At 36.1% G+C, this 22,635-nt stretch overlaps 1 protein-coding gene across 7 annotated transcripts in view; it reads right to left on the bottom strand.

The window, feature by feature from the left end:
* BCAS1 (brain enriched myelin associated protein 1) overlaps positions 1-22,635 on the bottom strand; it is a 141,278-nt gene that overhangs the window by 57,948 nt on the left and 60,695 nt on the right. For 6 of the 7 annotated variants that reach the window (XM_074210277.1, XM_074210276.1, XM_074210282.1 and 3 more), the window contains exons 4-6: positions 14,795-14,953; positions 11,165-11,209; positions 4,248-4,385 (exon numbers count right to left, since the gene is read on the bottom strand). In XM_074210277.1, the coding sequence (XP_074066378.1) occupies positions 4,248-4,385; positions 11,165-11,209; positions 14,795-14,953 (342 nt within the window). The remainder of the gene's footprint in view (positions 1-4,247; positions 4,386-11,164; positions 11,210-14,794; positions 14,954-22,635) is intronic. The other variant, XM_074210279.1, reaches the window with a different exon arrangement.

Raw genomic sequence — 22,635 nt, forward strand, 5'->3', positions numbered from 1 at the left:
ACCCAAATTGAATCAAGTCCCTTTTTCAGAATTTAACTGGACACTCCTGAGGGACAATCACTCTATGGAATAATCTAAGCCCCCAAAGAAAGAGGAAAATTAAAATTTTCCTATAAGTTTTGACAAGAGTGATCAAAGTCTTGCTATGAGTTTTAAAGAGTAATCTCCGGTCTCATTTTAAAATGCATAGACCTGCAGAGCATGGGAGAATTAAAGGAAAAAAGCCGTCTATTTCATAGATGGCAGGACAAGATGAGATTGCTGATGATTTTCTGCATTATGCATGTTCCAGCAAGTCTTAGACAATCTGCACAGTTTTAACTTCAAAAGAGTATTCTCAGAGTTAAAGGGAACCTGGGGGAAAATGAATACACACAAACCAATATTTTCTTATTTAAAACAACAAAACACTTAAAAAGAAAAGATAGTAAGAACGGATATTGCCAGAGATTACCATTTTTTAGGAGTAAGGTAAGAAATCTGGGTAAGAAAAGGGTGGAATAAGAGTGTATTGCTTAAAGAACCTGCTTCTCTCTGGCTTCTTTGGGGTATCATTTCTACATCATTGACAAAGAGGTCTGCCACAGTTGCTGCTTGTTGGTTTGTTAAGGACTGGAGTACATCAGTTACAAAAGCAAGATTTCAAGGAAACAGAATTCAGTGCAATCTGTCCTTCCCACCATGCTGTTTAGCAAAAATCATCCTGGGCCTTGCTTTGCCTGCCATACAATTAAAAACACTTTGTCAGGTATTAGGCAAATCATTACTTTCCTCACTAGGGTCTTGGAGCCTTGCCTCACTTGATCTGTATAGTACTTGAGATATTAGAAAGTGAAAGGCTTTGATCATATTATCATAGCTTTAGAGTTAGCAGGGATCATAGATGCCAATTGTATCATTTTGCAGATGAGGATAATCAATGAAGTCCAGACAGATCATAGGACTTGTGTTGGGTCACACTGCTAGTGTCTATGGTGGGATATGAACCCACATGTCCTTTTTATATTATCTATCCAAGGCATAACCTCTTGGAACAGGGGTATACATGGAATTTCATTCCAAACATGTCATAGTGTTATACTTCTGATCCATAGATTAAAAAGGAGATTATGTTAGAGCATGCATTTTTTAAAAGTGTATATTCAATAGACCAAAGAAAGTCAGAGTCGATTTCTTAAACAATAATTCAAACCACAAAATGAATTTTGGTTTGAATGACTCAATTTAGCTGCTTTTTGTCTTCACATTAGGATGTCCACATTGTTCATATGAACAAGTCAGGTATCTCAAATAGACCAGATGGAACCTCCTCTTCCACCTGATGATCTCAGTTTCTATAATCTCTTGTTAAAAAAACTCCCAAACATTTTCCTTTCCAGTCCCATATTGGATTTGAGAAGGTCTTTCATTTTACCTTCTCTATTTCTCACCATTCATGGCAGTTTTGACAGGGTGGCCATATCACTGACCACTCTGTTCTATGTTTTGGCCATTGATGTTCAGTGTATGAGGAACATATATAAATTTCACTTCCTCTTAGGACAGCTCCTCCAGGCCACCATTGTTCCATGTTACTAGTACTGCAATCTTATTTTCATATTGTGGGATAATGTTAGTAAGGGATAAATATTACACAAAGGCCTGAAAAACAATGAATTTATGAAGAAAATATATCATATGAAACCATTAATAATAAGCTTTAATTTTTGAGATGAGAAGGTAGCTTAATTGGGTCCTATATAGAGATAGAAAACGATGATTCTTAGAAAGCTGGTCAAGGAAAAAAATTCTGATTAGCTTGGTGTGTATTTTCTGACAATAATGTACACCCTCAAAAATTACCTTTTATCCATTTTGTACATATTTCTGATGATGGTTGTATGTACATGTTATATTCCTAGATAAAATGCAAGCTCCTTGAGGGCAGAAACTTTTTCCATTTTTCTATCTTCTTACCTCCAGGGCTTAACACAAAATATATTAAGTATTTAATAAATGCTTCTTGGTCAACTGATTGATCGTGAACCATGAGTCATGTCATGAGTCAGAAAAATGAGCTAAACCTCGGTTTCTATTTGTGAAAGACAAAACTCTAATTTTAATCTCTTATAATATTGATACTTCTATATTACTTAACAAAAATAACAATGTCTTTATTTTAAGATGACTAAAATAATGTTTTAGCCATTAAAGAGCCCAGAACCATTTATTTCTATGAAGTCAATAAAGTGTTGGCATTCATACTTTATAGAAGGGGAAACAGGAAACTCTGAGAAGCTAACTGAGCATGGACCTGCTTAAGAACATAGCTAAGTCTGTGGTGTAGCAGTAGCTAACTCCTTGTCTTCCTTAGCCCTTAATACCTGAGAAATAGAAGACAGTGTTTTAGATTTGAATCTCAGAGTTGGTCTTAAGGTTATAAGTTTCTTCTTTCTGCCATAATCTGTAAACCTAAAAAAAAAGGGGAGAATCTGAGTCATGCCCTGCATGACCCTGTGGAAAGTTTTATGGAAAGACCCATTTATTTGATTTTGATGGGTCTATTTCCATTAGTGATGATAGAATTCTAACAAGAGGAAAATGCAAAACCTCCAGTGGTCAGGAGAAAGGGTCTTAGAGGCAGCCACATGCTAAAAGAATTCAGAGAACTTGGAAAATGCAGCTCTAGAAGACTGTATGAATATTATGAAGTAAAGACTTGTCAAAATGTGGTTGCTAGATAACATACAAGTTCAAAATGGGGCATTTCCTTTCCATCTTCCCAGAATTTGCCCAGAATTCAGTCCTTCCTCTTTCTGCATGTGAATTAGTAGCAGAATATAGTCCTCCAGATTATTTGGTACTCCCTCTTCCCCCTAAATTGGCAGTCTTAAAGCATTGCATTTCCCCTTATTGCTATGCCTAGGTGGGTAGGTAAAGGGAGTGTAATATGGGGGGGAAATTTTAGAATGGGAACATTGAAAAGATATTATATTAAAGTGACATAACATAATATACAAGTGATATAATATTATATATACCCATGTATAAGAATATACATATATATTTATACACATGTATATTATATATATAGATGCTTGTATATATACATCTAAATGTGTTTGAACAAAAGAAAAAATTAATTATCAAAATCCCTTGCTAACAAAAACATCCCAAGTGGGTGTTGGTCTGGAATGTTTCCATGTTATGAATGATATCATATTTTGCCTGCAGTAAGTCATAAGATGCTGTCCAGTGTACAACTACTTTTTGGGGGAGGTGTTGGGGAAAACTCTGAACTATAAATTATAGCATTAGTTTCCAGATCATTACTGACCTTTACCAGAATAATATTTCACTTTAAGGAAATATGCTTTAGATATCTAAAAAGATATCTCTCATTTTTAAGGATAAATTCATAATATTGACAGCATGTGTCAATTTCAACTCCATCTCAAAAGGATTTTCAAAGAGCCCCTCCTCACAGGCATGATGCCCAGAATAGGACATTCAGAGAGAGGAATTTCTGTATGTACTCATTCCATTAAGCTGAGCTTGGGAGATAATTTTGACTCATCTCCAAATATTCTGGAATATGTAGCTATGGTAGGTTCTCTTGAGCACTCAAGAGCATCATTCTAACAACCTTGTAGTTTTCTCTATTTTCTAAAGTCTAACCTCTTCTTAACCAAGAGGCTAGTCTTAGAACTGCTCTACCTTAATCCATTGTTTTTCCTCTATGCTTGTTGTAGGCTGGTGTTAGTTTTGTTAGTATCAGGGTCAAATCATACAGTTCTCAGTTAGACAGAAGGCATGACTTTTGGATTAGGAGAATTATTTCAGAACCCCGACCTACAAGTGGGAGATACCAGGGAGGGCAGGTTTGTGATCATTTAGATTTTGGGCTGTCATTCAAATTGACTTCACAGATTATAGATTTTTAGAACAGGAAGGGTTTTAGAAGTAATCTAATGTAGGTCTCTTGCTTTATAAATGGGAAAATGAAGACCCAGAGAAATTAAGTGACTTATCCAATGTCATACAGGTAGTAAGTAGCAGAGACATGATTTAAATCCAGGCCTGATGACAACAAAACCAGTGCTCTTTTCACTTTACTATATATCTCATATATATTTGTTATTTGACAGTCCCAAACACCTAAAAAAGCCTCTCCCTTTGGCAAGGTGGATTTTGGTCAGTGGATGACCAGAGTCCATATCATCCATTGCAGACCAGGGTTCTGCTTTCTCTAGTAAAAAAATACAGACCTTATGCCTAAAGAATTTTCTAAAGGCATAGCCTAGCCTGGGGCTCTCTGGATTCTTTTTCTTGGCTCCTTTGGCCTGGACATCTCCCGTTGTCTTCTGACCAGCTGGTCCATCATGGACCTTCTCAGCTTTCGATCCCTTTTAGGTGATAGTAGTCATAATTGAGGAGTTTTTGACTTTATTTCACATTATCCATTTTCTCTTTATTTAAGACATGTTAAAATAGTAACACACCTATCAATGAATATTGTTCTAAAAAAGCCATCCTAATAAATATTAATATTTAGTGATGGATGATCATTTCCCTATAGGAGGATGACTAACTGCATGGAAATTTAGGCAACTCAAATTCTCAACTGGGTGAGAGAGACTATGCGAATGTGAACTCATTCAGTTATGACAATCAAAATACATTAAGGGAGTGTTCACATCATATTAGCCATTCAGATGAAAAAAAGAAAAATAGAGTTTCTCAAGCAGATAGCTTCAAATAACGATATCTTATATCACACCATGGATTCCAATAATTAACCAAATTTTTCAATTTTTATCTCAAAATTTAGCAATCTGAAGAGTATAATAAAAAATTTATGAAACTATATCTAGTCTCAGTGATTTTTAAACACAGGGAGACTCCAGAATATTTCCTCCCCCCCACATATGCAATATCTATACAAGGGAAAGCAATGGATGCTGGGATCACAAGATAAAAGGATCATTTTTATTTAGGTGTGAAAGGTATGGACAAGTGTCTCTAGGCATGAGTGGTAATTTCATTTCATAATGGCAAAAGCAGACTACTCAAAAGGCTAAATGTTAATGAAACTTCTTCTGTGAACTGATCTTCTCTGGCTAAGTTAAAGAGGATATAGAGCTGAAATTGCTTAGTAATGTTCATTTTTACTATAAACCTTGGTGACAATGCAGTCCCATGCCAATGTTGTATGCATTTCTGTACTGAGGAGCATTTTATATATAATATTTAATGTCAATTATAATAGCTGACATTTTATCATAAGACTTGCCTAGCTAACAGTTGTTTATCAGTGTGAAGACTGAAGTGTCAAGTAAAGACCAAACACTTCCCAGAAGCAGGGCTGCAACTTTTGGTTAAAAAAAAAAAGTCCTTTAAAAGACTTTGAAACAAGGTCTTAAAAAGGGTTATGATGGTTGTGAAACTGTGCTCATAAATGTTCCTCCTATTGGACCACAAAGCTGCAAATGGTGCCAGAGGGAGCTATGTCCAAGTCAGTGGGGAGGAATATTGAGATCTTCCATTTTCATAGATAACCCTGTATTTTAATTCTAGAACAAGAGCAGAGCTACCAAAGAGGTAAAGAATGGTGAGAGGGCATTGGGCCAAACCCACTCTACCAAATATGCCCTAATAATACCAAACATAGAGAAATGGAGAGTACAATGGTGACATTGTCCTGAGCCCTGTTTGCTATATGGCAAATACATAATAAAGACAATCCATTTAGGTTCCTTATGTGCAAGCCATTAGCCATTCATTCCTTAGCCATTATCTTCCCTCAGAAGCTAAGAATGATCAGAAAAAGTATAGAGGATATCTCTCTGATGGCTCTATTGCTTACCATGGTTCTCATGAAATTTGAAGTATGAATTTCCCTGGAGGAAATCTGTGATATCAGTGGGAAAGGGGGAAATTTTCTTTAGAAATCTATTATTCCAAGTAATCAGTTGCTTTTTTGGAGAGTTTGTTATATTTTCAGAGTTGTAGGCTCCCTGTGGGATATGGTGCACTCTCCATACGCCCTTCATTAACATTTGGCAAGTTTCCTAGAGGGAAGCTATTTAATTTTACTGAACACCTTCCTTCCAAGAGGAGGAATTTTTTTTTAAATCATTGAATAACAATGGTCATATTGTGAAATATTAAAAAATCTGGCACCTCCATTCTGCTTCCAGAGGAGTTTCACTCCTTTCAAACCTTCTCTGTGCAGTTTCTGCTGAGTTTGCTGGACATGTTTGCACAGCAACAAAAAGAGGAAGGTCACCACACAATGACTACAATTACTCTATTACCATTTCCATGTTAGTCACTAATTCTCAACCTCAGAAATTAGAGGATAAGAAATATCTTGAGGACAATGGAACAATAACTTTCTCCATTCATGCCTTTTAAAATGGCTCTTGGTTTGATTATAAACAAGAACTGATTAAGAAAATGAACTGAGACTGAGAATGAAGTGAAATATCCATCAAGGTCATCAGATTAAGAGCACATGGTCTACCACATACTGAAAACTTGGCTAAAATAGCTGAGGAAACCCTTCATTCATTCATTTATTCAAAATCTAGATATGAAGATACAGAGGAAAATAGACACACACAATACACCCACACATACAAACAATGAGAGATGAGAAATATACAGCTTTCCTTAAACCAGTTTAGCTTGCAAGCTCTTGTTTACTTGGGGTTACATTGGTTTTTAATCAGTAACACTCAACCTCTTGTTCCATAAATTCCCCATCATTCAATATCACACAGTAAGCTAAAATCCCCTTCTCCTACTACTTCTGTCCATTATCTTGGAACTCTACTTCTCCACTCCATATCAGTCTCTGTTCAATTCTGGATTTCCATTCTGTCCTAATTTACCTTAGACTACTTTCTCTATATTCCTTTCATCTGGTGATAACTGAAACCTACATTATCCCTAAATACAAGATAGCTTATCTTTTCCCATTTCCCCTCTGGCATTGGATGCTCCTTTGCTCAAAACCTAACTCACAGGGGCTAGTAGGAGAAGGTCACATGCTTCCTATTCTTCATTGCAATTCTACACTATCCTTCTACCATCATCCTCAGCAACATCTTTTCTTTTGGATGCCATCTGATTTTTGTCTTCCTCTCTTGATCCTTGTATTACCAAAGGGGAGAGATTATGAAGTTCCTCTCTCTAGTCAAAATCGTCCTCACTCTCCCTCTAAATCTCTCCTGAACCTCTTTTCCCCCAACTATTTTTGTGACCTCTTGTCCCCTTCATTTTTCAGGGTTTTTTCCTGACTTCACTTCTACAATCTTTACTTATACATAGCTATATTGACAGTATATTATTTTTTGGCTATTGAATTCTCTGCTTGTTTACGCTTCTGCCCCAACTCTGAGCTGCCTTCACTCTTTTTCCACTCTTGAGACAGGGAGTTATGCTAGAGAAAGTCATAAAGCCATGCTGATCAGGGTTGCTCTAAATTGTTGAGATCCAACCTCAACTGAGCAATACTGTTGCATAGGATTCCCTTTATCCATCCTCAATTTATTTCTTATCATATTATGGCTATCCCAAATATTTCTCAAATCTCTTTAAACCCCCAACATCACTTCCCCTCCTTTCTTTTCTGATGAGCATGTCTCCTTTTTTACTGTAAAGACAAAGATCATCCATCATGTTTCTTTTGTTTCTCCTCCATAACTCAAAATCTCTATACTTCACCCTTTCTCTCTTTTTTCATTTCTTATTTCTCACCTGGTTGTATTACTTTGAAACTTCATTGACAAATTTCTCTACCTTGCCCCAAGAAGACTGGGATAATCTCATCATTCTACTAGATCTTGCCAGCCTTGGTATTCTACCTTATCACTACCTTCTTCCTCTCTGATTGGAAGGTGGGGTCCTGAATTCCAAACCTCCCTTTAAGAAAAGAGTCCCGTTCAGACATTTCATTTCTCACATGGCCGCATTACTTTAGGAGATCTCTGGTTGACTTCTTCACTTACCCCCAGTCTCCACCTTTTCACCTTCATTTCATGTGCTGTCTTCCCCCATTAGATTATAAATTCCTTGAGGGCAAAAACTGTATTTCTTTTTCTTTTTTATACCTCTAAGTACTTATACTCCCAGTGTATACTTAATAAATGTTTCTTGATTGATTGATTCTTTCTCCCTAGCTTTAGTGTGTGGGAACTATACTTATCAAGACTCATCCTTTCAACTTTTCCTTTACTACTAAGCTTCTTTCTCTCTGCTTATGAATTTGTTTGGAGTTTATTATTATTATTATTATTATTATTATTATTTTATTATGGCAATTGGAATTGAGTGACTTGCCTAGGGTCACACACAGCAAGAAAGTCAAATGTCTGAGGTCAAATTTGAACTTAGGTCCTCCTGACTCCAGAACTGGTGCTCTATCTATTTCACCTAGCTGCCCCTTGGGGTTCCCTTAATAAAAACAAACCAGAAAAAAAACCCCTGTCCTCAATGCTGACACCTCTTCAACTCAACATCCTCTCTTTCTCCTTCCCTTCATTGCTAAACTTCTAGGACTAATTTTTATTTGTTCCTTACCACTCACTCACCTCATTCCAATCTGGTTTTAGTCCTCACAACTGGACTAAAAATGGTTCCCTTCAAGATGAGTAATGAACTCTTAATTGGTAAATTTGACTTTTTCTCAGACTCTTTCCTTTTGCCACCACTGACTACCTCCTCCTTTTAGATTCTTTTTTGTCTTGGCATCTATAATTCTGCCTAATCCTGTTTCTTCTGCCTCTCTGCTTTCTAGTCAACAACAGTCAGCACACATTTATTAAGGCCCTTCTACAAGACAGATCTGAGTGATCTTTTGTTAGTTTATCTCTGGTTCCCTAACTTTCCTTTCCCTCCAGCCCTCTCCCTCCTCTATCCTTACTTAGCTCTTTTCTTCTCTCTGTAATCTCTCTTGATGACCTTTGTTCAACTCATCTATGGAAATGACTGTAAAAGATGTGTATGGGCTCATATGCATGTGTGTTTGTGTGTGCACATATTGTATGTATGTAGGACAATTTTCCCCCCAAGTTCCTGTCCCTGTATTTTTTTTTTTTTTTTTAGGTTTTTTGCAAGGCAAATGGGGTTAATTGGCTTGCCCAAGGCCACACAGCTAGGTAATTATTAAGTGTCTGAGACTGGATTTGAACCCAGGTACTCACTACGCCACCTAGCTGGCCCCTGTCCCTGTATTTCTACTTCAAAGATATCTCTACCTGGACATCCTGTTGACATTTCAACCTCTGTCTAAACAAGTCATCATTTCTCTTCTAAAATCTGCTCTTTTCCTATTCCCTGTTTCTTCCTGATAGGCACCCACCATCCTTCTAATCAAAACCTCTTCTTCACCTTAGTCTATAGCCAGTCAGTTGCCAGGTTCTAGTCATTTTATTTCAGTAATAGAGGAATAAGGCCTGGGTCTATCATTTCATTGATATAGAGGACTTCCAGACAAAGAAACTCCACCCTTTTTTCTGCAACTTATTTTTTTTTAGGATTAACTAGAACTCTGAGAGGTTAATGACTTGCCCAGGGCCCTATAGTCAGTGTGTATAAGGGGCAAGACTTTTTAAGCTTTCAGGTCCTCCTGGCTCTAGCACTGCTCTTTATACTTTCTCTCTATTTCTGTCTCTATCTCTGTTTCTCTTCCTTACTTCTTTCCTCCCTCTCTCCTCTCCTCTCTCTCATTTCTATGGCATTCATGGATTAGTGTTATGCCATCTTGGAGCATCTACTATGGAGGCATAACACAGCAATATTTTTTCATTTGTTCCTGTTTCTATTAATTTTGTTATCTCCCTAATCAGTCTCTCCTTGTCACTCTCCTGTGGTATTATAGAGGTTTCTTTATTAGTCACCATGCTGCTAGTCTCCTTTCCAATACTTCTTAATACCTAGTACAATGTTATTCCCCTCATCATAAATCTTGAGTGAATTGACATATTGCAAAATAAAATGCAGATGTTGTAACCTGGCATTTAAGTTCCTCCATAGTCTGGCGCTTACCCATCACTTCAGTCTTATTTCATACATGCAATTTATATTCTGGGAGATTTGGACTACAAACTGAGCTTAGATGTCTCTCTGCATTTTCTCACCTCCATGGATTTGTATAGATGAATTTCAGTACAGTACTCTGTCCACTTGTATATCCACTCAAGTCTTTCTCTTTCAGATTTGAACTTTCATAAAGCTTTTCCTGACTCCCTCAGCTAAAAATGATCTCTTTTTCTTTAAACATCCACAAAGGACTTTGTCTGGTGTCCTCCTTTGCCCCTTTGGTATTCTATTTTATTATGCACTTTTGTGTGCATCTATAGGAATTATATACATATATACATTAAACACTTTTTTCCATTAATTTATTTCTGTCAATTTAATCTAACTGAATGACACAAACTAAGTAGGGGAAAAATACCAATAACAACAAAAACAGCAACAACAAAAAACCCCTGTGAGTGAAAATTACTATAAAAAAACTTAAGCCAATCAAGATAATTTTTAGAATAGGAATTATTAAAAGTGTTATGAAAAGCTGCATCTTCTTTCAAATAGGTATAAATATGAATAAGGATCAATATTAGCTCATCTTGAAATCAACATTTTCCATTGTTAAAATAGTTTGAGAAAATAAATTTTGTTGCATTTGAAAGGTATACAGCTTGTACAATGAATAGCAATTGCAAAAAAACACTGACATTTTTCCTTAAACACTTAAATACATAAAAAAAGTTTGTTATTCAGCTGCTCAATTATTTGATTTCACATTAAGGCTACCATTCAGGGACTCAAGTGGGAAAATGATATCTTTGATTTTCGTTATTTTTATATATTCTATTTTGTAACAGTTCAGTGAGACATACTTCTCCAATACCCAACTACATGTACATAGAACTTAAAATAAAAACCCAGCAGGGAAGTTATGCACATTTTTATACATTTTTCTCTATTATTAAGTAGCATACAAGTATATAAATATTTATAATCATCTTGTTTGATTGTAGATCATGTCTTTTTTTTAATCTTTGTATCCCTAGTACCTTAAACATATTAGGTAATTAATGAATTTTAATTGAATGAAAGTTATTTGAAACTTAACAGCAGGCATATGCACAAATATATATATAAAACTACCTACCTTTTCTTCAGAATCAGCTTTATTTTCAGCTTTGTTAGACGAAACCTTAAAGGTTTGAGAAAAGAAAAACAATTAAATCATTGCTTTTTTAGAGTTGTCTGATTTATTATAGAGGATAGAGAATTGGAGAAGAACTACTAGTAATTTATTAGACTGAGTTCTCTGGGTCCCTTGTCCTTTATGTTCCAGGTGACTCAAGATAAGACTGCTGTTTAAAATAAATGTGCCTGGGGTGGCTAGGTGGCACAGTGGATAGAGCACTGGCCCTGGAGTCAGGAGTACCTGAGTTCAAATCTGGACTTAAACACTTTAATAATTACTTAGTTGTGTGGCCTTGGGCAAGCCACTTAACCCCATTGCCTTGCAAAAATAAAATAAAATAAAATAAATGTGCCAGAACTTATAAATTCACACGATTACAAGACAAACTAGATTTGTAAATGAAGTGATACATATACCACCTTGTCCTTTTCCAAGTTTTTTGTTACCAGGATGAAGAAGGAGGGGAAGATGAAATATGATAGGAGGAAGGCAATATTTGCTTTCCCTCAAAAGCCCAGTATTCTTCCCTTCTGAGACTTCCTTTAGGTGGTGGGGGGGAAGGGAACAGGTATTTTTCAAACACCTATTATGTATCAAGTACTGTACTAAGAACTTACAAATAATATGTCATTTGATTCTCACTACAACCTTGTGATGTAGGTTCTATTATTATCCCCATTTTTATAATTGAGGAAATTGAGGCAGAGAGAGGTTCAGGGCTGGCCCAGGCTCACATAGCTAGTAAGTGTCTGAGGTCAGATTTGAAATCAGGTCTTCTTGATTCATGGCATATATATATACACACACACATACAATACAGTATTTACACATATATTTATATATATACACATATGTATATATACCTATACAGTAGTATGTATATATATATATGCACACTAAAGGTATATGCATTTTTACTATGTAGGCACAATATACACACATAAACATACCATATATAAATAATATATATGAATAAACATAGTTGTATATATGTATACATGTAATCACACACACACACACATACAAAACCCCTCATCCTCACCCCATTATCTTATATACATAAAATAAAAAAACAATGAAAGTCAAAGACTCTGAACTAATGTTTAGATGAGCCCATTATGCAATACTAGTGGACTGCATCTTAAAAGAAGGGAGATTGACTGAGCCAAGGGAGATCTCTTTATTGCAGAAAAGTGTTGATTCTGGGGAATTTGGTTACCTGGATAGTTTTTCCTTTGAGGTATGTATTTGTGTTTCTCTGGGTTCAATATTACCTTACAGAGAATTCTTGTACATTGGTCTGTACTGTGAGTTACTGGAGGTTTTAGACACAGAAAAAGGAACAGAAGAATTTGGGCCTAATGATTTTGTACCCAAAGACACAGATGTGTCTTTGATAATACTTTCTGAGTCCTTATTCTTTTATCTATCCCTGGATCAAAGATCACAAGACCTTGGCAGTAGTCAACATGGGAGGACCAATATTTATTGTAGTTATGAATAATTATTCCAAAGGTGTGTAGATTTTTTTTTTTTACTTTTGGAACTCAGTGAAATGAGCCTAATGTTCATTTTGTAGAATATTTTTAAGGCCAGAAACTCTTTATCCTTTGGGGGTGGTTCTGATTGGAGGGGAAATAACCAGAAACCACTAAGAGCCAAATTGAGCAAATAAAAGGGTAGACCAAGCTCATCTCACATCATTGATGTGATGAATTGCAGTGTTGGAAGGGCCCTTGGAGTTCATTTAATTCAACCTACTCATCTAAGAGATGAAGAAATAACAGCCCACAGAGAGGAAGTGACTCATCCAGAATCACATAAAGAGTGTGTGGATTAGAACCCAGTCTGGAAAAGAACTGATTCTTGGTTTAGTACTCTTTCCATTAAGTCAAGGAACAGAATTTTAGGTCAAAATGAGTTAGGACTATAAAACGATAAGGCTAATTTTGTTGGATGGTGCTGAAACTGATCCTGAATACAGTTTCAAATAAGGACCCTGAAACCATTTTGAGCAATGACAACATTTTGGAAGTGTTAAAAGACAAGTGTTTGGGAGTGTTAAAAGATAAAATTTGATATACTTGTTAAAAACCAAGGTTTATCACCTGGCAGCTTGGTGCATGGGAAGAGTCTGGAGTCAAATCATACCTCTGTTATTTTTAAATTTATCTGACCTTGGGCAAACCAAAGAGTTTCTTTGGTCTCTGTTTCCTCATTAGAATATGAGGGGATTTTATTGGATGACAGCTAAGTAGTTTAATGGCTGGAAAAAGGAAGATCTGAGTTCAAATCTAACTTCAGATATTTGGCCCTGGGCAAATTACCTAGCTTCTATTTCTATCAGTTTCCTTATTTGTAAGAATTTGGATAATAATAGTGCCTCCTTCTCAGGGTTGTGAGACTCACTGCTTTATAACTATAAAGCACACTGCTTGGCCCATAGTAGGGTCTATGTAAATGTTAGCTATTTATTATTATTATTATTATTATTATTATTATTATTATTATATGTCTTTTAAGGTCCTTTATAGTTCTAAATTTATGTTCCTAGGTTTATTTTATTTTATTGTTCTAGGTACAGAAGTTCTAGGTGGGAATGAGAATGATTCAAATGGTTTTAAAAAATTAAATTTTTTCTTATAAGTTTAACATTGAATATCAAAATGACCAACTAAACTTAGTAAGTTTAACATTAAGTTTTTATACTTAAATTAAAATCAACATGTGAGATATCATATAAATCTTTTTGTCACTCCTAAACCACTTGGGGTTTTTTTTCCATTAGTGTTAATTATTTTAGTTGTTTTTCCACTTGGTTCTAATAAACATAATCATACTCATATTCAAAGATGATCTCATTTTCTAACAAAAGTGGTAGAAGTCAAAGATTTTTATGTGCATGTTTGGAATAGGACTTCTAAATTACTCATGCTCACTGAGTCTGAAAAGCTTCATGTCTGGGATTATTATTCCCATGGACTCATTTAGATTGTGAATTCTTTAATTAAGAATAACAGAATTTTCCTTAGAACCACCCTATGAGCCTGTTAGTACAAGAATCATTATCTCTGTTTTTTTTTTACAGATGAAGAAACTGAAGTTCAGGGAACTGATGATCATCAAAGGCTTTTCAAGTACATAGGGATCTTTTATATAAGCTAATTCAAACTATTCCTCTTTATTTTACAGGTGAGGATACTGGTGTATGGAGAGGTGTGGTACCATGTACAGAGTGCCCAGACAGGTGTCAGGTAGAATCATCTGACCTCAGATACTTTGTATCTGTGTGTCCCTGGGCAAGTCATTTAATTCTGTTTGCCTCAGTTTCCTCATCTGTAAAATGAAGAGGAGTAGGAAATGGCAAATCATACCATTCTTTGCCAAGAAAACCCCAAATGGGGTCATGAAGAGTTGGACATGATGGAACAATACTCCAACATCTCACAGTCAATGGGAAAGCTTGAACCTGAGATCTCTTGACTCCTAGATCAAAGCTCTTTCCACTATACCATATCACTTCCCAAAACAATAGATACTTTAAGAAAAATACAAGCTTGAGGGAAGAAAGGAAGAAAATAGACTTACCAGTGTTTTAAAGAAACTCATGACCGGATTATTGTTTTCTGATATATTTACAGTCGAGGGGTTCTGCAAGACTTCAGGTTTCTCTGTATCTTCAGGGACTGAAGAATTGACACCCCTTGGGTTTTCCTGTCCACTCGTTTCCTTGCTGTCAACTATGTCCTAAAAGCAACCAGAGTTTTCACTGTTTGGGGTTGTTGAATGTGTACTGTAATGGCAAAGTATCATTTGTCATTTGCATCCCTTGACCCTCAAACACCCAAATTCCAATCATATTTTTTTCTGCCTACATATAAAGAACAATCAACATCTTTAGAGGATTCAGGCTCCCTTCCCCCTTCCTCAATTTCTAATATATTCAGCATTTGCTCTTGGTTGGAAGCTCATTGTTTTGAGCCACCAGAGTACAACAAACACAACAGTTCAAGTTGCTTTCAAAACAAAACCTCTTTTCAAATAATTCTGCAAAACAGTTGTGAAGCCTAGCAGGAATAAAAGTGGCAGTGGTTTTAATCTTTGTAGCCTCAGTACCTAAATTCTTTGTTCCTATCTGTAGTGACACCTTTGATTAACCTGCTGCAATAATCCAGATTTTGTTTTAATATTAAGAAAGGACAGAATTACATTTTCAAATGTCTCTGTGCTCTATAATTCTCAGGGTTTGTCATCATAACAAAGGATAGATGTGACAATGACAACTTTTTTCTTTGACACCTCTTCTAGAAGGATCCAAGTCACATGCTTGTGTGCCAGCCTTTAGCACAGTACTCAATAAAGGAATGAATGAAGGAGAAAGATAGTTGGTTATCTACTTTTCTTGGAAGACTCATCTTTTATTGTAAGCTTTGGCGTCATGGTAAAACTGACATCAGAATCTGTCACAGGCATCTAGTCAGTGTTCAAGAAATGTAATGATCATTGGTTGGTTGGTAGGTTTCCAGAACTTGTGATTGTCCATATTTTTGGTCAGCTGTGATCAGAATTTGGACAAAACATTTAGGTTTGTTCTCTAGAAAAGATTTGAAAGTTGAGGTTCTTTCTTGAGTGTCTGTGTTTCCTAGGCAGTGCAAAAGGTCATGAAGAACAGAATTTATGGTATGAAAATATGTGTAGAGGGATAATGAGTAGAGCTATGACTTCACTGGTACAAGAAAATTTTGCATAAAGAAGTTCTTTTTCCCAGTGTAGTTCGGCATCTTCTGTGCATTCAATAATCTTAGAGAGTTCTCTAGAGCATTGAGATTAAGTGTTTGGCATAGGTCTTATAGCTAGTATTTGTCCCAGGCAGGTCTTGAACTCTGGTCTTCCTGGCTCCAGGATAATCTCTCTGTCCAGTGACATGTGACATCTTTCATGTGCCTTTATACAAAATCATATTTCAAAATCTAAATTCTTTAGATACCTATCCATTGTTGTTTTGAGGCAGTTGGTGTTAAATGACTTGCCCAGGGTTGCACAGTTAGTTAAGTGTCTGATGTCAGATTTGAATGCAGAACCTTCTGACTCTAGGGTTAGTGCTCTATCTGCTGTGCCACCTAACTGCCCCAGCTATCCATTTCAGATTCCTTTCCCCTTTCCCTTACTATCACATTTCCCCTCTTAGGTTTGGGTATCTTTGTGAACATTTGCAGAGTAATGAATGTGGCCCAAAATGTTCCAACCTTACAAAGAGGCTGTCAAGATTTGTCTTTCTCCTGTCCTGAACAATACCTGTCTCATCCAGGGACACTGATCATCCATCTGGCAGGATGCCCTTGGGAACTATCTGCCTTAAAGGGAAGTATATAAAAGTTCTGTGACTGAGACTTAGGATTATTTCAGCTACCCAGGTCTTCTTGGTGTGGTTGCCTTCTGTTTGTTCTCCTGTCTTCTTTATTTTGTCCATTAGTTCCTGTGACCATCTTGGTTCCTTAGTAAACTGTCCAGACTTATCCACTTGCCTTGTTTCACTATTCTGAAGCATGGTAGTAGGCAAAGTGCAGCTCTAGTTGTTAATAGACTTGTGTTTGCATAAGTTTCCTAATTAACACTAGCTCTGTGATGCTGATTAAGTTTGAGCCTTCATATACTATGTCCTCTTTTTTTTTTTGGTTTTTGTAAGGCAATGGGGTTAAGTGACTTGACCAAGTTTACACAGCCAGGTAATTATTAAGGTCTGAGGTCGGATTTGAAATTAGGTCATCCTGACTCCAGGGCTAATGCCCTATCCACTATACCACCTAGTTGTCCCTGTACTATGTACTCTTACTGGATTTATAGTCTGGCTCATACTATTTATTACTTATAGTGTCCTTTGATATTTTAGGAATATAGGATTTTATTGGTGTAGGTTTTCTCTCAACCATCAATTGAGAACACAATCCTTCAATGCTACAAAAAACATAGTCTTCATAGTATCTGTGATTCTTCAAAATTCATCATTGGGTGCCTAGTACTTAACCTTGCTAATTTAATTGGGCTGTTCCTAGGCTAAGACACATAATTCATTACCAAATCTGAACTAGAAGACTATCAGCTTATTAGGATATTAGACTGTATTTTTCTAGGTCAACCATTAAAAACCACTAGTTAACTGCATGCCCCACCTTGGCCATTGGCAAGTTTAAGGGGATAATTTGATTGTGTTCTGTTACTTGTTTTTGTAATTTTTTATCAAATCAAATGAAACAAGCATTTCTACATACAAAGTAAAGCAGAAAAATTGATGTACATCAAACTGAGAATCTCTACTATCTCTATATAGCCTATTTTTTTCTTTTAAGCCATAATAAATTAAGTATGTAACCTTCAAAGCTGTTTTCCTGGTCTTTGTTTCCTTCTGGCTTTCCTTCTATTCTCTTCTGTGTATTTGAAAAAAAATCTTCAATCATCCCTTTCTTTCTCTCTCTCTCTCTCTCTCTCTCTCTCCTACACACACACACACACACACACACACACACACACACACACACACACACACACACACACACACACTCTCTCTCTCTCTCTTTCCTTCCTTCCCTTTCTTTCTGTCCTCTCTCTTCCTTCTTCCCTCTCTCTTTACTTTTCTCTCCCTTCCTTCCAATCAACCCTATGGCTAATCCCACTTTCCTACCTCCATGCTCTCAAGTTAAAAACAAAACACAACACAAACCTTGTAACAAATATCTGTACTTAAGCAAAACAAATTCCTACATTGTGTGCAAAAATTATAACATTGCTATATATATATGTATATATAAATATATATTTAAAATTGCTTTATTGCCTTATGTATGTTAGTCATTTCTCCAAATAGATTGAAAGATTCTTAAGGTCAGGAACCATGACTCATATTTTTATGTAGTCTTCAGAATATTTAACATGTTTTTGAGCATTAAAGAGACTCTGCAATGACTTATTCATTTCAGTTGAATATTAAGGTTCTCATGTAAATATTGTCTACCTAGTCTAGAGAATATTTTACAATTATATAGTAGCTAGAGGTTAGCAACGCACTTTACATGCATTAATTAGCTCATTTGTTTTTCCCAACTACCATCTAAAGTGAATTTTGTTATTGTTGTTGAGTCATTGTTCAGTCTTGTTCAACTTTTTGTGACCCCGTTTGGGGTTTTCTTTGCAAAGATACTAGAAAATTTGCCATTTCCTTCTCCAGCTCATTTTACAGATGAGACAACAGACAAACAGGGTTAAGTGACTTGCCCAAGATCACATAGGTATTAAATAATTGAGGTTGGATTTGAATTCACAAAAAGGAGTCTTTTTGACTTTAGGTTCTGTACTCTATCCACTGCGCTCTCTAGCTCTTTGTAATACAGGCACTGCTCACTAGACTCTCCAGGCTTATTTCAAGACTGAGAACAAATCCGTTTTCTGCAAGAGTTAACTTCTTTCCTGACTTTCCTTTCTCCCCTCAACCCCAGTGCCCTCCCTCTGAGATAACTCTTCTGTTTTTGTTTTTTGAGATAATCAGGGTTAAGTGACTTGCCTAGTGTCACACATGTACTAAGTGTCTGAGGACACACTTGAACTCTGGTCTTCCTGACTCTAGGACCAGCTCTATCCACTCCATCACCTTGCTGATTATCTCCCCCAACTTGAATGTGAGGCCCTTGAAGACAGGGACTGTGTTTGTGTCTTTTGTCTCTTCAAGTCTTCCAATAGTGCCTGTCGATGCTTGAATGATTGGTTGGTTTGCTAGAAAGGACTAAGGAGATTAATCACAAATGAACTCCACACCCACTGAACTAATTCAATTTGAAAAACATCTAAGTACTTAACCTGTGCCAGGTCAGGGCTATTTTAGAAAGAAAAACCAGAGAAGCAAATAATGAGGTTGGGGGTGGGGCAACACTAACAACAGGGGAAACTTCAGGGTTTGCAGGCTCGGTGTTTCAGGCGTTGGCATAACTTCTACCTGTGCAAATTGTAACCATTCCAGGCCTTAGTAAATACTTTCATGCATTGCTGTGACTAGAAAAAAATTAATCATCTGGAAGCAAGTTTCAATTCAGCCTCAAACATTTAATCGTTATTTGATCTTCAAGTAGGAAGCTGTCTTAGTCTTTTCATGTGTAAAATGGGGATGATAATAGATTAGCACCTAACTTGCAGCGTTATTGTAAGGAAAGAATAAAGTGCTCTGCAGACCTTAAAACACCACAGAATTGCTGGGTATTATTGTCTTGATTCTGGGTCCTTCTGTAGTTAGCTAGGCTGATCCTTGGGTGGCTGGATGGTGAAGTAGATAGATTACTGAACCCGAAATGAGGAAGACTCATCTTCCTGAGTTCAAATCTGGCCTCACACACTTACCAGAGGTGTGACCTTGAGCAAGTCACTTAATTCTATTTGTCTCAGTTTTCTCAGCTATAAAATGAGCTGGAGAAGGAAATGGCACACTACTTCAATATCTTTGCCAAAAGAAGTCCAAATGGGATCACAGAGTCAGACATGACTGAACAACAGCAGCAGCAGCAACAATATAGTCCTCATACTGGGTCCTTATTTACTTAGCTAGGCTGAACTTTGGATAGATCAAGTCTCATCTTGTCTGTGAAGTCTTCTTTGAAAACATTAATAACAATAACACCGATAATTGACATTTATATAGCACTTACTATGTTCTAGACACTGTGCTAAGTATTTTATAATTAAAATCTCACTTGACCCTTACAACAATATAGGAAGGTGTATGCTATACTGAGGCAAGCAAGCAGAGGTTAAATTACTAGCTCAGGGTCATACAACTAGGAAGTATGAGCCAGATTTGAAATAAAGTCTTCCTGATTCTAAACCTAGCATTAAAAAAAAAAATCCCCATAATCTTTCACTCTTTTAACTTCTGAGAGACAAAAAGGGACATGAAACTTGGTGAGCTACAGAAGCTTTATGGTTCTGTATATACCAGAAATTAACATTGACTTTAACATAAGAGAAGCAGATTTTGTTCAAAGATTGTGAAAAGGGATTGGCAAGGGGATAGATTGAATATATTCAAGGATTTGTGAGAGGTATCAAAGTGTTTATTGTTAAAATTTAAAAAATTAAAGAAAAGTATACTTTTCCTCCCTCCCCCTTCTGACCAGAGTTGTAATTTCATTAGTGTAATCTTGGTAAGAAAACTCCCTCCACTGGCATCCATCTGTAATTGCTCTGAAATTTTATAATTTTCGAGAATTGCCTGGGGCTATTGAGAGAGGTTGTATGACTGGTCACTGAACCAGTTTATACCAGAAGTCAGACTTGAATTCAAATCTTCCTAATTCAGAGACTAGTTTTCTATCCAGCTCTCCATGCTGCCTTTCACACTTCAAAAAAAAATGCTATACATATATTCTTGAATGCATAATCTTTTTTTTAAGGTTTTTGCAAGGCAAATGGGGTTAAGTGGCTTGCCCAAGGCCACACAGCTAGGTAATTATTAAGTGTCTGAGATTGGATTTGAACCCAGGTACTCCTGACTCCAAGGCCGGTGCTTTAGCCACTAAGCCATCTAGCCACCCTGAATGCATAATCTTTAATGCCATTGTGATTAACTGTTCCCAAAATAAATTTTATTTTAATATGAAATCTGAAAGTTTTGAATGGAAAAAATCTGTTAATTGCTTTTTAATTAACTATGACATGAAACCTAGCTATTTGGACTATGAGGTTATAACCAAGACCTCATCGGTCATTTGGTGGTAGGGTATCCTAATTGCAGTCCAAGTGCCCAAGATTGAATAAACATCCTCTTGAATGCTCAGTATATGAACTTATGCCAACAAAATAAAGGCTTTTGCACTCCTGACACAGATAACTTTGGTAGTGGGAGCACGTCCACCTTGGTCCTTGCTTTCTATCCTGAGAAGAGTCACATTCCTCTTTCCATTTCATTTCTTTCCCACTTCTCATTGAGCTATTTTTCCTCTTATCAAGTGTATTCCCAATTTTATCTTTTGCTAGCCTGAGGATCTCACATAGTTTAAAAAGAAGTCACATGGGCAGGGGATCTGTTGTATCTATGAAAGGAAATCTGTTTGTTTCCTTGGGCTTTTTGCTCAGTGACAGTTTTATAGCCCTTCATCTGGAAACTGGGGGAAAGTATTCTTGCCTAGGAGGATTAACAGAGCAAACTTTGTAAATCCAGGGATGAATGAAGTGGGAATTAGTAATGGGTCCTTTGCTATAATAAAACAAGTTATGAAGAATGATTTTAGATGTAGATGCATTTGTGTCCAGGTCTTATTAGCCATGCCAATCATGACCCACCAAGTCAGAAAGAAAATCCTCATTCTCACAGGACTTTGAATTTTCCAAATCTTCATTAAATTCTTAACATTCTTCTTTCTACGTGGAGCCCTGAAACATCTGTATTACTTGTTTGCAGCCAGCTGACCTTACTTACGTTTTGCGAGGTTGAAAAGTAAATATGAGGATACTTTATTCTCTCACTCGTAATTTCATTATGCATATTCATTAGTGCATACATTTTCATTAATACATGAATTCCAAAAATTTGTATTCACTGAGTTTTAAGAATATTTAATTTTCTTTTGAGAATATAGAATTTAAAGGAACCTCAATGATCAACATTATTATTAAACTTCACTATTATATTAGAAGTATAGCCTTCTTATTTTTATAGATGAGAATGGAAAATGATGCAACCAAGGCTTCATAGATAGAAAGTAAGAGTCGGAATTTCAAGTCTATCAATCAGTCATTCAAGAAGCATGGATTAGTTGCTTACTCTATGTCTGGCACCATGCTAGATATTGAGGAGACAAAAATAAAATAGCTCCTGTGTTCAAGGAAGTTATAATCTCTATATACTAGGTAGTACAGTGGATCAAGTGCTGCATCTAAAGTGGGGAAAATCTCAGTTCAAATCCAGCTTCAAATATTTATTAACTATGTAACCCTAGGTTTAACCTGTGACTTAATCTTTATTGGCTTTTGCCTCAGTTTTCTCATTTGTAAAATAGGAATAATAATAATAATAATAATAATAATAATAATAATAATAATAATAATAGCATCTACATCCCAGGTTGTAAGTATCAAATGAGATAATAAATGTGAAGAAACTAGTACAGTGTGATACAATGTAAGCCCCAAATAACGGCTTGCTATTTATTATTATTACTAGAAATACATACAGATTAAAGTAAATGCAAAATAATTGGAGAGGGAAAACACAAGCAGTTGTGGGAATAGATTTATTTGTTTGTTTATTTTTAAAGAGGACTTTAAGTAGAATTTGGGTCTTGAGATGACCTCTGAAAACAAATTTTCCAAAAAACTAAGTAGCTAGGTGGAGCAGTAGAGTAACAGTCCTGAAGTCAGGAGAACCTGAATTCAAATCCAAACTCAGACAC

Source organism: Macrotis lagotis, chromosome 1, assembly GCF_037893015.1.
Source record: "Macrotis lagotis isolate mMagLag1 chromosome 1, bilby.v1.9.chrom.fasta, whole genome shotgun sequence".
Taxonomy (NCBI): domain Eukaryota; kingdom Metazoa; phylum Chordata; class Mammalia; order Peramelemorphia; family Peramelidae; genus Macrotis; species Macrotis lagotis.